Raw genomic sequence first — 16,933 nt, forward strand, 5'->3', positions numbered from 1 at the left:
CCCTTCCCCTCTCTAAAAATAAATAACTAAAATAAAAAACATTATAAAAGTCATAGAAAATGATTACCTTCACTAGTCTGCATGGTTGCAGCCACTCTCAAAGGTACATATGAGGCTAGTGATAAAAATTTATAGTGATATCTAGTTGCCCTGCTTGTCTTTGTTTTTTTCAGTCAACCTCGCCTCCTTCTTGAGAAGGAAGATAATTATCATCCATGGTTGAGTTTGCCTCATGGCAACAAGGGAAGTACAAAGGCAAGTTATACAAGCCAGAGGTTATATATGCTATTGAAATCATAAACTGTGTATTTTGGTGGGATGAGGAAAGAAGTAAGGGAAATGATAATGGATTGTTGGATGTGGAGAGATACTGACACCAATTTAAGTTTGATAATAAAACTGATATTTGCTCTATATTATGAATATATTTATGTTAAATCTATATCAAATATTAAAGCTGATGGGTTATAGTCAGAGCAATTGAACAAAAAGTGAGAAAGCAGGAGATTATGGTGATAGCAATTTTTTCATATGGTTGCTTCTCTTTGGAAAGTTTTCTACTAGCTGACATTATAGATTCAACATCACCTGGTTGACTGAGCTCAGATTCTCAGCTTAAATGTCCTAAAAAGTAAATAGACTTGTATAACTTCCCTTTATAGCACTAATGTTACTTTGTAATTTTCCTTTGTTTGTATGATTATTTAATTCATGTCTACTTTAGTTTTCGTTCCTGGACCCAATCCCAATGCGGCATTGGAGGATGGGGAGTCCCTTCCAAAAAGCAATTCTCCGGATGCCAGATGGTGTCCTACAATCTAACTCTACGCCAACACTACCTACCCAGAGATAGCATCAGTTTGCACAGGATGAGAGGTCAGTCCTGCAAGATACAGTTCTTCCACTTGAGACACCACTCACAAGCCCAGGTCATCTTTGCTTCTGAGACACTGGCTAAAGAAAGTTCCCAAAACAGCTTCCTTTGGTTCCAATAAACTGCTAAGTGGTTTACAGGACTCAAATAAACACTTACTGACTAGATAACCAGGTTATTGAAAAGGGATGTAACTCTAGGGTGAAGTATGGAGCAACACTTCCCAACACCTTCCCAGGCTCACCAACCAGAAAGCTCTCTGAACCCCTTCCTTTTGATCAAAGGGCTGGGTCCCTCTGCAAGTAGCCCTCATCCTTAAGCATGACACAAAAGTCACCTTATTAACATAACAAAAGAAGCCTTTATAGCTTTTATGGTGTTTTAGGAACATTGTGCCAGAAACAGGAAATGAAGAAGAATTAAGACATTTATTTCTTCATATAAACCACAGCCCCCACACTAGATGAAAATGTCCTCAGAATAAACACAATATTTTTTGTTTGTTTGTTTCTGTTTCTGCATCATTCCATCAAAGAGACCATTAAAATTATAGTCACATCAAACATTAATAATCTAAGGTACTGGAAGACTTAACAATTAATCTACTATCTAAAGAATTTGAAAAGGACAAGGCAATATCTAGCCTTTAATTTTTGTGTCTTGTTTGGCAACTCAGAACTAAAAAAGTTTGGAAGATATAATTTCTCATTGCTCTAAGAAAAGAAATATTGCCATCATTAAATAGAATTTATAGAACTTAATCCATTAATATGCTGGATATCATGTGCATGGCAATTCATATTCATGTACACGGTTAATTAAAACCTAGATCGAACAATTATAACTTTCATAAAGGTGAAGTGATTTATCCATAACAGTAAAACTCTTGGTGTAAATTTGACACTTCCAAAAATTTGTTCATCTTATATTCTTTGTATGACTAATCAGGAGTGGAATTCTTTGTCATTACTGAGAAATTTCATTCACTCTGTGCTCAGTATGCTGGAATAAAATACAGCTTGAACCCAACTTTTCAAAAAGGTTGCAAACTACTTTTCTATTACCTTAATTTGGGCTTACTGAAAATACACCAAGCTTGAGACTTTTAAGGAAATGGAGGGCATATAATGTTCTTTAACCATCAAAATATCTTTATTCCTAAATCCTTCAATTTTCAAGATGAGGGAAAATGGTTCAGTTAGAATTAGCACGACTTTTCAGAACTTTCTAACACCTTTCTTCATCTCCAGGCCTCTCTCTGTAGGCAGTTTCTGGTTGATTATTGACATTTTGATAGGAAAATATTATAATATATAGAGTATTTTCTACAAAAATACTACATAACATAACTAGTAATAATAGATATTACTCAGTCTCAAGCACTATTGTATGTGGCTTTTCAAACAAATCCACAAAGTAGATAGGCATGACAATAAAAATTACAATAATATAATTATATTTCCTTGTTATTATTATCCCAATTTTACAAATTAGGAATAGAAATATTAAATATTGTGCTTAAAGACACAGAGCTAATAACAGCCTTAACTGGTATATCTTTAAGACAAAGTTTCCTTTTACTTGTGCAAACACTTTTTTTGCTTTCATTTCCTTATCAGTTTTTTTTTTTTGAGACAAGGTGAAATCATTTCATGTGCTATTATATTTGTTTAAGTAATTAAGCAACTATAAATCTCAGGCACACACATGGAAACATGGAGGTAAATCTTAGATATACATGTGCAAACATAGAGAATGACTATTTAAATCAGTTAATACCTAAATTCAATCACTGAATCAATAGTTTGTAGTAATGTACATTTATTTTCTAAAGTTTAAACACAAGTAGTACTTCAAATGCTTGTTTATATAGGTGGCCTTGAAATATGTTTTCAAGTTCTTAAAAATGTTTAACAGTCTTAATCATTAAAATAATTTTTAATTAAACCTTCCACTATGTCTAGCATTCTAGTGCTAGAATAAGAAAATTCAAACCTATAAAGAGTTTTTGTAAGTTTATCTAAGTCAAACTAAGAAAAAATGCTAGGAGACGAAATCTCAACATTGAGAAATGCTCCAGTGAATGGCCATTTAGCACTTTATTTTATACATTACCAACAATAGAGGAGGCATAACAGGGTTATAAGAAATCTACTGATGATAGATGGGTAAGGGAGGTGAGAGAAAGCATAGTAAGGAAACCTCTAAGAATGAATAAAAAGTAAAATGACACACATTTCCACAGGTAGCCATGGGATAGGTACTAGTCAACAATTAACACAATAATAATGCAGTGAGAGTATGTGTGGTCTTCCTCTGGTGCAGTGTCTGTGCTTTGAGGAGTTCAGACGAAGGAAACTTGACCTTTCAAAGGTGTGCTATTACAGATGCAAACAGGCAACAGAGAGGCTCAGTTGAGGTAAAGACGAACCTTTATGAGGGAATAACACCCATCTAGGGCATGACTACTGGCCATGGTCTGCTTTTATTTAGGAAATTTTCATTTTAGACCATTCTATGTGGTTCTTTAAGTCTTTGCGTCTGCAAGGCTGCCACGCAGGCCTCCCCCGAGCTTGTCGGGTTTCACATGCGGCCCCTTTTCTTCCGCAATGATATTTTTAAATATTAATTTACCTCTGAATTAGTTTCTTGTCTTAATAGATAAATTTTAGGTGCAGTTGAACATTGACTTTTCATATACTATTTTGACTAATTTTAGTTATTACTATATAAACATAAAATAAAATGTATGTCATATGAAAATTTGTAATAGACTATTTTTATTTGCTATTCTTGTCACTGAATGTTCCTACAGTATTGTATAATTTATTTATTCACTTAATATATTTTATATTCTATAATCTTTAAAATTATATATTTAAATCTATAGCTTCCTAAGAAATTAATAATATAACATTAATTTATATTGTGTTGAGTAAATATATCTCTTTTTGTGTTGTTATCAACATTTGAGAATTTTTTCAAAGAAAAACGAAAGGATATATATTGTGTATCTTTTGCCCTTGGGTATCAATAAATGCCCTTGACAGACACCCAATGAGTCACAATCAAGGGTAATTTTTTTAAACAGCATAGTTACTGAGAGGATGTTTACTCAGTCTATAGCTGAGTAACAGGTACCTTTACTTTGCATTAACAAGGACCATAATTTGTAAGAAGTTATAGAATTTGCATACTAAAATTCCACTTTACTACGTGCAATTTTCTCCTTTTCCATGAGAACCTGGTGATTTCTGTTCAGCATAACATGCATATTCAATGAATAAGTAAGTGTGTATTTTGATTGACTCCAAGAACAATTTCTTGTCACCTGTTTTATTTCCTAATCTGTGTTGTACAGGTAGTGCCATTAAGATGTTTCATATGCGTCAAAAGTAGGGCACCTAGAAGATGTTGGCAGTGTAATTACGCTGTACATCATAAGTGATCTAACTTGGGCAGAGCTGAAGATTACTTCAGTTTTGAATTAATCTGAATGACCCCGACTTTATTGCTGTTGAGTTTCTAGAAATGATAAAATGTCAACTCATTGGAAATAAAATGGCAGAACTTAAATAATCTGACATGACTAATGCAGAGTTTCTCTGACTTGTTCTATATTCTGTAGACTTTATTACCAACTACAATATTTTATTGAAAAATTCTTATCTTAATAAATGTGTCTTCCACCTTACTAAAGTGTATTTCTGCTGGGTAAAGAACAGAAAACTCAGCATTCTCTATATTTGTGCCTCATGTACACGAAAACCTCAATGCATAAAACAGATGTCAGCAGTGTGTCACTGTTTTACTTCTATTATAGCTTGATTTTGGTAGAGCAGGTTATTGGAATACTATTGAGTCAATATTTTTGCACAATGCTATTTCAATTTATCGTAAGTTTTAGTGCCGTTAGATAATTATGATTTTTAGGCATATTTTAGGTTCACAACTTTTTAGCTCTGTTAAAAACTGCTATTCAGTGTATATTGGTAGAGTTTAAGGAGTAGGTATCTTCACATTCCTTGCTATTGGCCTTATAAAATGTGCTTTTGTAGCATATAATACTCATATTTCAGCACCTTGTCTTGGAAAGGGTGGGGGAAGCCTTTGTGTATAGTGTGTACTATCTAATGTTCTGGTTACTTTTGGAGTTTTCAAAATTCTCCTGACATTGGAGGGTCTCAGTTTTGGCGGGACTCTTCACCTTCACTAATCATAATTCCTCAATGATGTTACCATCATTATTTCCCTTGAGTCTGGATTCTTTTATGTTTGATTTAAAATATTCAAATGGAAAGCTAAGTCATAAACCTAATATGTAACTTGAAGCTGATCCCTAGCTCACCTAGAATAAGCAGAAATATCCAATTTTTTAAAGTTAGATGCCCATATTTTACTAAAGATTGCTTTCAACACCTGCACCCCTCCCCCCGGGGGCACCACCATCATCACCCTGCACTGCTGGCCATGTGTGAAATCTGCGATCCATGGGACTTGACAGCTCCCTTGCTCCCTCTCAAGTCTCTACCTGCCAGCTATGTCTTTGATAATTATTTTGTCATAGCTTCCTAACTACATACTGTTAGAAGACAATTCACAGTACATTTTCCAACACAGACCTCCACTGCTTAATTTTATTAGGAAAAATTCAAGACTTTCCCTAACAATTATTAATGTACCTTGAGATTGAACCATGATCAATCTACTATACATTCAAGGTTATTAGTGTTTTTTCAGGTTCCTCATGATCATCACAAACTAAGAGGCAAAGGATGTGAAAAAATTTCTGATAAATCATACTTCTATGTACTATACATGAAGAAAGAAAGAAGGAAAATAAAAACAGCTCAGATATCTATGCCTTGTCTTTTTTTTAAATTTGTCCCTGAGAAGTTTAGTATAACTTTTAATAACTGTCACACATGTTCTTGAAACAGGAATTCAGACATTTTCATATTTGCTAATAAACCAGGAGTGCTTCAGTAAGATAAGGACTTGCTACATCGACAGGGAAACAATGAGGCTCTGTGGAAAGCTGATTGTGAAAGTCACATTGGGTCCTACTTCTGTAATCATGACCATTTCACTCAGACAAATTAGTCTTCTACTTTAGTCTTCTTCTTGACAATGTGAAATATCACCTATGATTTCATTCTTTCTCTTTGCTCTGGTTGCTCAAGATCAGATCCTGCTTTGGTCTTCAAACATTGAGCATATCTATATATGACATCACAGTATGAAGTGTTGAGGGAATAAAACCTCATGAAATATAATTCTAGCCTATGGGAAGCTGATAGTTTGGTTAATATGACTTCTGAAACCAAATTATTTTATAGTATCTATAACGACATTTTATTATTGCCTCCTGGAGTACTTTTTATCTATTTCCATTTATTTGTTTGTTTCTTAAATTTTTTCTTCATATCTCTTCCAAAGGCAGGTATACCATTAATTAACTATTAAATCAATTAATTAAACAAGTATTTTATACCACTGTAAAATGTACTTTCTATCATTTACATGGAATCAAACAAGTTTTAGGTAAATATTTAGCTCTTTTGAAATTAATATATTGCATGTCTTATTGAGGTAATGTCTGTTGGATGTAAATAAGGCTAATTTTAACATTTTTAAGACCAAATGGTGGATACCTTTTGTGCATGGCAAAATTTAATGGCTATCGGGTTTCATGAAATTAATGTTGGGACTGATTAAAAAAAAAAAACATAAGCCCTCTAAAAATAATTGGAAAGAAAGAAATCTATTTGGCAGAATCTCCATAAAATGTTGATTGATGTTTTTTCTCATGCTTCTTGAAGCCAATATACGTTATATTGCCATGTGTAGTTTGTTAAATGAACTTTACTCAAAAACCCATTAAAGACTTCCCAATTTAATTTTTATTCATGTAACTAAAAGTCCAAAACAAATTAATTATCTTGGTTGCTTTTACTCATGGGAAGCGTAATCCAAAATCTATTAATAGACATCTAAACTGAAAAGTCAGTATCAAAATGTAAACTGTGTATTTTTGTATTTAGTTTTGCTTTTGCATTTTTATGTCATCCCATTTTCTTGCTTTTCTTCTTTTGATTTGAACAGGTTGCTATTTAATTCATTAATATCTTCTTTGATGACATGTCAGTAAAATAGCTTATACTATATATTTTCCTTACCATAACTTGTAAGGTGTATATAAACCTTACAACATTTTGAAAATTATTTTAAACAATGTACATATTTTAATATTTGTGGGATATTATAACTTTTTTATGATTCTGCTAAATTTTATATAGACAAGGATTTTTCTGGGTTCTTCTGATTCAGTATGAAAGTCACAGTAATGTAAGTGCTCCATCTGGTGGTAAAAAATAAGCATTTTATTATTCTTATTTTTATGTTAAAATATGGAAGCTAGAGCTTTATATTCTAATTTTAAAAGTTCTTAAAAGTTACTAGCAGAATATCTGGTACAGATTTATGAAACACACATTGAATATTAATCTATAATCTACTGGATTTAATTTCATCATAAATTAAAATTTTGGTTACCTGTAAATATAATCATTTCACAAACATTTCTAGTTTAATGATTTATTCTAATTGAATAAATAGTCAGTTTATTTTTATATTTATATTACTTTATATATCATTTATTTATTTTAGGGAACATAACCTTAACTTTCTATCAATATTTAGATATCTATCTTTTATCATCTATGTACCATCTATTTATGAATTTTTATTTGTGTTTTTATACTGCATTCTGTATCAGTATTGATCTATTTCATAGATATTCTTACCTTTATATTGATATTAGGTACACTTTGATGTTGTTAATATGTAAAATATTTCCTCACAGTAACTTTAATTTAAAACACTGTACTATTTACGGTGCCCAATTCTAGAAATTAAAATTAAAATTCTAGAAAATCATAATCCTTATCTTGACAGCATATTGCCTTTTAATTTTTCACAAATATGTTTTTAATTTTATTTAATTTTTATAAGCTATATTTTTCAACCTAGTAATCTTATTATATATTAGTAAAGTATATAAGTCCATAATATATAAGTGATACTAAGCTCACTGTCAACACAAATTATTTCTGTCCCATCAGGCATCTTCCATCTGAAAGTTCCTGAATCTTCTCCTATTGGCTCAGCTATTGGAAGAATAAGAGCTGTGGATCCTGATTTTGGACAAAATGCAGAAATTGAATACAACATTGTTCCAGGAGATGGGGGAAATTTGTTTGATATTGTCACAGATGAGGATACACAAGAAGGAGTCATCAGATTGAAAAAGGTACATAGACAAGTTTTCACATAGTGGACCACCCAATAATAACTTTAAAAAAATAAAAACTAAACTTAAACATAACAATACTTTTAATTTTCTTTTAATTAACAATATTTCAAATAAAAAAGATTAAATTGTCTATGAAGTTTTCACTCTCACTGACACTTTTACTGTGATTACACAGGTATAATTTTTTTTAATTTTTTAATTTAATTGTTGTTCAAATACAGTTTTCTGTCTTTTACTCCCATCCCAGCCCACCTCCCCAGTGCTCCCCACCTCACTCCCATTTCCACCCCCCCTTAGTTGTTGTCCATGTGTCCTTTACACTTGTTCCGATAAATCCTTCCCCTTTTCCCCTGAAATTCCCTCCCCTCTCCCCTCCGGTCACTGTCCCGTTGTTCTTTATTTCAGTGTCTTTGTTTTTATTTTGGTTGCTTGTTTGTTTTCTTGCTAGCTTCCTGTTAAAGGTGAGATCATATGGTCTGATTTTTTGTTGAAACAATTAGGCTTATTGCTTTGATTAAATCATTAAATCTCTTAGCAGAATTTAAAGATTTTAAATTCTTTATTGTTAGAGACATAGGTGAAAAGTTAATTTTAAAATAAGACATAGAATTAAACTCTAACCCCACAAGGCTTGGTCCTGCCTCTTTTATGACTTTTCTGAGCATATGAATGTCTAACTCACACGATGTTGGTGAACATTGACATCCCAGTGGAGGGATCCTGGTTTGGGCAAGCTCTACTGCTGGAGGAGTGAAAGCACTGAGGGTGGTAAACAGACTCAAAATCACTGTCAGTAGTGTTAAGTTCAAATTAGGCAAACATCAACAGAGTGAAGGGATACAAGTAAAGTGGCGGGTGGTGGGTATCTCACAGTGAGGTGGTCAGAAAGGGCTTCTCTGTGAGGGTAAAATTGCAGCAGAGACTGACGCAAGCAAGAGGTGAGCCATGTGGTGTCTGAATTATGTGTGTTCCAGAAAGACTGAGCAGAGATTGCAAAATCTCTGAGGTGAGAGCATACTCTGCAAGGACACCAGATACGTAGTGAAGGAAGGTGTCCCTAGTGGAGGATGAGGTCAGAGATACAGAGGAAGGGCCCATCATGTAGACCCTTGCAGTCCCGGCCAAGGGCTTGAAATAGATCATAATATGGGAAGCCCATCCTGCGTAGAGACATAGCTCACCTTTTCCCGTAAAGCCAGGCTACTCTGGCTGTTCTGAGCAGAATAATGACTAAGAAGTAAGGCTAGAAATTGACTAGTTAAAAAACTATAGAAATAGCTCAGAAAACCAGTGATGGAGATATGGGTTATGATCTTCGTAGTAATGACAGTGGTGAGAAATTGTGAGATTCTCTCTAAATTTTAAAGGAACAGGCAAAACAGATTTTTATAACTATTCTGATCATCCAGGAAATTACACCAAGCATTTGATTAGTTGTGTTTGGTGTTGTAAAGTGTTTTAGTGTCTAAGTAAGAAACCACCGGAAACATGTTCTATCTGTTAGCCCATTCTGTTAGGGAAAAAGAATTGCCATCTACAGACTTTATATATTAAATCTCTAAAAATAACTCAATAATACTTCTTTATGACACATTTTAATTGCTTATTATCTATCTACTTACTTACCTACCTACCTCCGTATCTGCTGAATATTTTATATTGAGTACATGTGTGCTGTACACAGGTAGATATATGCCTTGCTTAAACGTAGCAGTGTAATTTCATTAAAATAAAATAACAAAATATCCAATGAAAAAGTTTATTAAAAACTCAAAGTTAATTTACACAAGTGTACTTTGTTCATTGATGTATAATCGGGACACAATATTATAGTTTTAATTTGCATTTCCCTGCTGATTGAGCATCTTTGCATGTCTATTGGCCATCTATCTGTATGTTCTCTTTGGAGAAGTGTCTATTCAGGTCATTTGCCCATTTTTATTTGGGTTGTTTGTTTGGTTTTGGTGTTGAGTTTTATGAATTCTTTATAAATGTTGGATATTAACCCCTTATCAGATGTATTGGCTAATGTGTTCTCCTATTCAGTGGGTTGTCTTTTTATTTTGTTGATGGTTTTCTTTGCTGTGCAAAACCATTTTAGTTTGATGTAGTCCCTTTTATTTACTTTTCTTTTGTTTCCATTGCCTGGGAAGATATATAAGATAAAATATTTCTATAAGCAATGTCTGAGTATTTACTGCCTATGTTTTCTTCTAAGATTTTTATGGTTTTGAGTCTAATATTTAAGTCATCAATCCATTTTGAGTTTATTATCATATGTGGTATAAGAAGATGGTATAATTTCATTTTTATGTATCTATTCAATTTTCTCACCATAATTTATTGGATAGACTATCTTTAGCCCATCATACATGCTTGCTTCCTTTCTTGTATATCAATTAGCTATAAAGATCTGATTTTATTTCTGGACTCTCTATTCTGTTTCATTGATCTATGTGTCTGTTTTTATGCCAGTACCATGTTGTTTTGATTACTAGGGACTTACTGTGCAGTTTTATATTCACCTCACACCAATCAGAATGGCTATCATCAATCAATTAACATATTGTGAGGTGAGTGAGGTGGGAAAATTAACAAGTGCTGGTGAGGGTGTGGAAAAAGAGAAACCCTTTCCCTTTTCCATTGGTGGCGGGAATGCAGACTTTAACCGCTGTGGAAATCAGTATGGAGACACCTCAAAAAAATGAAAAATGGATCTGACTTTTGACCCAGGGATCCCACTTCTGGGAATACATATAAAGAAACCCAAAACACTAATTTGAAAGAACATAAGCATGCTTATGTTCATTGCAGCCTTATTTACAGTAGCCAAGATATGAAAGCAGCCCACGTGTCCATCAGTAGCTGAGTGGATAAACAACTATGGGACATTTACACAATAGAATACTACTTAGCTATAAGAAGAAAGAAAATTTTGTCCTTTGTGATAGTATAGCTGGCCCTGGAAAACATTATGTAAAGTGAAACAAGCCATTTAGAGGAAAACAAATACCATATGATTTCACTCACATGTGTAAGCTTATGAACAAACTGAGCTACCAGAGAAAATGGGGAGAGACTCATAGGTAGAGGGCAGGATGGCAGCTCAGGGTGGAGAGTAGGGGATAGAAGAATCTGGCAAATAAAAGGACTCCTGGGCATGGACAACAATGTGGCAATTGAGGGTGGAGGGATCATAAGAGAGCTCAATGGTAACAGAAAAACACAGTAAATTAAAAAATGTATAAAAAAAGTTACAACACTATTTTAGTTCTAGGTATGCAACATAGTGATTTGTTATTTGAATGTATTATGAGATGATCACTATGATAATCTGGTTAAAGCCCCTCTTTCTTAGCAACTTTTAAATATAAACTTAATTTTTTGTTTATGCTTCCACATTAAGTAATATCATGTTATATTTGTCTTTCTCTTATTTCACCAAGCATAATACCATGAAGTTCCATTCATATTGTCCCAAATAGAAAGATTCGATCATTTAATACCTGAATAGTATTAGAATGTTTAGATATTTCCCTATCTATCTATCTATCTATCTATCTATATGTGTGTGTAAGTTAGTGTATACATATTTTTATTTATTTATATATCACCTTTTTTAACCATTTATTTGGCAATAGACACTTGTTTCCACATGTTGGCTACTTTAAATAATACTGCAATGAAGATATGTGTGCATATATCTTTTTAAGTTAATGTTTTTATTTTTTTAGTATAAATACCCAGAAGTGGAATTGCTGGATCATATAATGGTTCGATTTTTATTTTATTTTTTGAGGAAACTCCACTGTGTTTTCCGTAGTGGCCTGACCAATTTACATTCCCACCAACCATGCCCCAGAGTTCCCTTTGCAACACAACCTTCCCACACTTGTCATTTCGTCTTTCTTGTAAGAGCCTTTTGTACAGATATGAGGTAGTATCTTATTGTGACTTTAATTTGCATTTTTCTGATAATTAATGACGTTGAACATCCTTTCATGAACCTGTTAGTTTGTAGTTATTTAAATAGAGTTTTTTATCCAAATAAAGACTAGATGATAAAACAATATATGCACATATTCAGTAAGCTCTGAGAGGACTTGATTTTGAACAGATCATTATGTGTCCTACAGGACTAGATTTTTTTTGTAATTTTTAAAAGATTGTATTTATTTATTTTTAGAAAGAGGGGAAAGGAAGGAGAAAGACAGGGAAAGAAATATTGATGTGAGCTGTGAACCCACAGCTCAGGCATGTTCCTGGACTGGGAATTGAACCAGCAGCCTTTCAATTTGCAGGACGATACCCAACCTACTAGGCCACATCAGTTAGGGCTTCTTGAAACCTTTCCCTGCAATATCTAAACATGCCATTGCAATGAATTTGATGTAAACCCATATTTACATAAGGATTATATCGTTAAATATATTAAATACATTTAGAAAGTTCAAAAATATCTATTCTACATTTGAAAATGTAGTTGTTTTTTAAACCTCAGTTATATACATTGGCTGGTTAACATTAGAGCATGATATCATTTGCTTTCAGAGAGTTTTCTTTTTCTAACTCACTTAAAATAAAGTGCTTGAATTTTTCTGAAGCACATATTTCATTATCCTTTAGTCCCTATTTTTTCACTTGCTTTCTCATTGCTGTTTTCCCCTATCTTCCATTTCTCTGTACAGGAAGGATCTAAGTGGATAAAAAGGATGGTCAAGTTTATATGGGTGGAGAATAATAAAAGGCAATTTTTTACATTTTATTTTCAGGCAGAACTTGGATTCAGTTTACGGAGCACTGTGACATAATACCATTTCAGTGTGTCATTCTGAATTTGGAATAACATTATGAATCTTTGTAAATCTCTCCATGGCACAAGATACTGGTTAAAATTTTTCTTATTTTGTATTTATATTATATCACACTGAGTAAAGTATAAGCAAATAAAATGTGCTTTGTTTGTTAAATGTTATAACAGTAAGAAAGTGAACATGATCAGAATAATAAAACTTTAAAAATGTTTCAACACATCTAGAAATTATATGACTACATTTAAAATCAGAGAATAAAGTGTTTTAAATTCAGAAATTTTGTTAAGTGAAAAGCTAAATTTACTATATTTTAGCCAATATTTTTCTGTAGGATAAGTGAGAATAAATACATACTTATAGTATATTTAAATAATTATGAAATTATATGAGTTAGAAATGTTCAAAGATTGAAATACATAAATATTTGTTGAAAGAGTGTGGCTTTCTTGTTACTGATTAAGAAATTTAGGCAATTAAATAGTGGGACAAACACTTAAATTATGGAAAAGAACAACTCAATATCATATAATTTATCACAATGTTCCGAATCACTTGTACAAATATATCTATTGGGAACTATTAAGTAATGGTATCATGTTTAAAATAAAGAATGGTGAAATGATTTTCTACTTATTTAAAAATAATTAAAACTTTTCTGGAACTGAAAACATTATTATACATTTTTATATTATCTGGCATTGTTATTTCATTTCAAATAAATATAGCTCTGATCACATTGAATCCAAAACAGAATTATTTTATTTAAAAAAAATAAGAGATAAAAACACTTTTATTCTTCACCTGGACTCATTAGCAAATAGGTTAAGATCTCACCTGGTCCAAATGGAAACATATTCTCCTCATGTTCTGTTGGTTACTGAAGCTCATTTTCTCTTGCAGCCTTAAATGGCAAGGAAGTGAGTGCAAATGATTTGAGATCAGAGCACCATCATGTGGTTAATTTTTGAAAAAAAACTAATTAAAAATTTTAAAAAATGAAAAACTTTTTCTGTGTAGCCAAATATACAGCTGAATTTAAGTTTAAAATATATTTTAGCCAGTCAGACATGCATAATTTCAAAAAAATGAGTAGTACTCATCACTTGTTTCTGCAAATAATATGTTCCTAGTTCCATAAAGATTCATTTTCATCTTTTTTAAACTTCTACCTAACTTCCTTAAGCAGTCTCACCAACTGTATGTAAATTAGGCCCCAGGCTGACATAGCCAGTGTGGGGTGTTTGCTGCCTTGTAGATGGTTCTGTTTGTTGCAAAGTCTTCAAATTGTCTAAAGTTGAATTCCTTCTCCTCTCTCAACAAAAGTACACCTGCTCATACTTTGACCTACCTGGGCAAGGCCCCACCTCCTCTCAGTTCTTTGACCTAAAACCTAGACTTCTTCTTCCTTTTTAAATCATTTTTATTATTATTCCATTACAGTTGTCCCAATTTTCCCCCTCTGTCCTCCTCCACCAACCTCAACCCCCACTCCCACAGTCAGTTCCCACACCATTGTCCATATCCGTGGGTCATTCATACATAGTCTTTGTCCGTCCCTTCCCCTTCTATCCACCACTATCCCCTCATCCTTCGGTCACTTTCAGTCAGCTCCGTGTTTCCATGCCTGTGGTTCTATTTTGTTCAATAGTTTAGTGCCCATAAGTAAATGAATGGATGAAAAAATGTGGCACATGTATACAGTGCAGCAGAAAGAAAGAACTCCTGCCTTTTGCAACAGAATGGATGGAACTGGAGAATATTATGCTAAGAGAAATAAGCCAGGCAGTGAAAGAAAAATGCCATATGATCTCACCTATAAGAGGAATCTAATTAACAAATTAAACTAACAAAGAAAAGAGGCTCTTTCTTGTGCTACTTCCATTGCCATTGACCTCTTTGCCAAATAGAACATGAAGCCCCACCACTGAGGCCCCCTGACTGGGGTTAATATTTCCCTCATGGGTTAAATCACAACCCTTCCAATTATCCCTTCCCAACACTGCATGGCTATGCTCCAAGTTTTACACCTTACCTTTATCCAAACTAGACTTTTCTGATTCCCATAACTAGTAAGATAAAGAGTAAACTAACAAATTTTGTATTACCATCTTGGTCATACACACACATGCATAGACACATATGCACACACATGCACACACTACTTCAGCATTGCACCAAACTTACTGCATTTGTACCAAAGATGCTGTGCTATTCTTCCTCCTGCACAGAAGGCCCTGCCCTCATAAGTATCTTTATTCTTTCCTTCTCTTGAACTTGCCACTGGCCCATGCCTTTCACCAAACACTTCCTTGAGCCCATCAGGCAAAGTTGATCATATCTTACTTTCTTCCCACAATGTTAGCATTTCTGTTAAAGCATCTGTAATACTTATGGTGCTCATATTTTAAACACAAAAGTTTCTTCCTACCATACTTTTTCATATTTTGATATTTGTGTCACCATAAAAAGGAAGCCTTTGAAATACATGGGGCATTTAATTTTTGGTTGATTTATAAAAAAGGATCTCATGTTGGTTTACTGCTTTACTTTTCCAATGCATTGTCTCTCTTAGCCCTCACTTACTTACATAGAAGTCAGTGTGCTTTGTAGAGAGCTTAAATAATAGTGTTCTACTGTTTATGTGAATGAGAACTCTGAAGTTCAGAGAAGAAAGGTAACTTTTTCAAAATCACACAGCTTGCAGTAAATTATTTTGTATAATTTACTTCAACTCCTGTGAAAAATAGTATATGTTAGAAGTAAAATGTGACAGTGGTCATTCAAGGAAGCTAAAAAAGAATTGCTGCCACATGATTTATGTGCATATAAATTATATATATATATATACATTATATATATATACTGTACTTATGAATTTATAATAGTTGATAAAATCTTTTATCATTTTTATGAACCAAAACACTCAAATAAAAGCACCAGAAATTCTTCCAATTCTTTTTTTATTTTATCTTAGTTGCTGAATTCATTCCAAAATTATTGTCACTAAAACATAGACACAGAAACAATGCCTATGATTCTTAAGTAAATTCATTAAAGCTGTGAAAAATGTGTAGTGCTGCAAGAAACTACAATATGTAAATTGGCAACAGAAAAATTAAATACTTTTTTAATAAATAGTTTTGTACCAAAGTTTTTTAAAACTAAGTTGTATAAAATGTACGTGTTTTCATTTTAACATTTTTATTTAAAAACATTTTTGTCTGGTAATTCCATCATTCTCCTAATTTTTTTTTAATTTTAAAACCGAAATACTATTAACATTCGTTGAAACTAATATCCAGGTTTTAAACATTGATATTTGATCGGTTTCCTTTTTATTGTGGGGGCATGCATTCTTACCTGATAATATAACAGCTTTTATTCATCAAATAATTGTGTGACTATTATGTGGGATAAATGCTGATTTGGTGTCCTTCCTCAGTGATGAGGAGATCTACACAGACCCTGACCTCCAAAGCTCTCTCACATGGACATTTGCCCCCATCTCCCTAGACACACATGACATCCAAGCTTTAAACTTTCCATAAAACTCATTGCCACCCAACATACTATATACATTTTGCTTATGTATGTCATCGTCTCCCAGAAGACAGTGATGCCAGGCAGCACCCAAGGAAGCTAAGGGAGGCCTCTTCCAGCTCCAGGTTCTTGTCATGAAACAAGAAGGAACCCAAGAGTGTGACCAGAAGTTTTAGCAAAACACAATACATTTATCAAAGTAATAGTATGCACTCGAGGAGTGGGAGCTGGCGACCTTGGAGAATGAAATGTACTGATGGGCTCTGGGTAGAAGGTTTTTATTACATGTGGACAAGGGGGAGGGGAAGGTGGTCCTCTGCTTCTGACCTGGGTGGGGTGACTGCCAAAACAGCTTGCCCTTGTCTCTCCTCTCTATTAGGGATTGATTTT

The 16,933-nt window shown here is 33.2% G+C and overlaps 1 protein-coding gene across 2 annotated transcripts in view; it reads left to right on the forward strand.

Annotated features, from left to right (window-relative positions):
- The window catches only part of CDH12 (cadherin 12), a 352,791-nt gene that overhangs the window by 280,320 nt on the left and 55,538 nt on the right, over positions 1-16,933 (forward strand). For both annotated transcript variants that reach the window (XM_053657173.1, XM_053657174.1), the window contains one exon: positions 7,999-8,186. In XM_053657173.1, the coding sequence (XP_053513148.1) occupies positions 7,999-8,186 (188 nt within the window). The remainder of the gene's footprint in view (positions 1-7,998; positions 8,187-16,933) is intronic.

This window comes from Artibeus jamaicensis, unplaced genomic scaffold (genome assembly GCF_021234435.1).
Source record: "Artibeus jamaicensis isolate MK-2021 breed Jamaican fruit bat unplaced genomic scaffold, CSHL_Jam_final scaffold_369, whole genome shotgun sequence".
Taxonomy (NCBI): domain Eukaryota; kingdom Metazoa; phylum Chordata; class Mammalia; order Chiroptera; family Phyllostomidae; genus Artibeus; species Artibeus jamaicensis.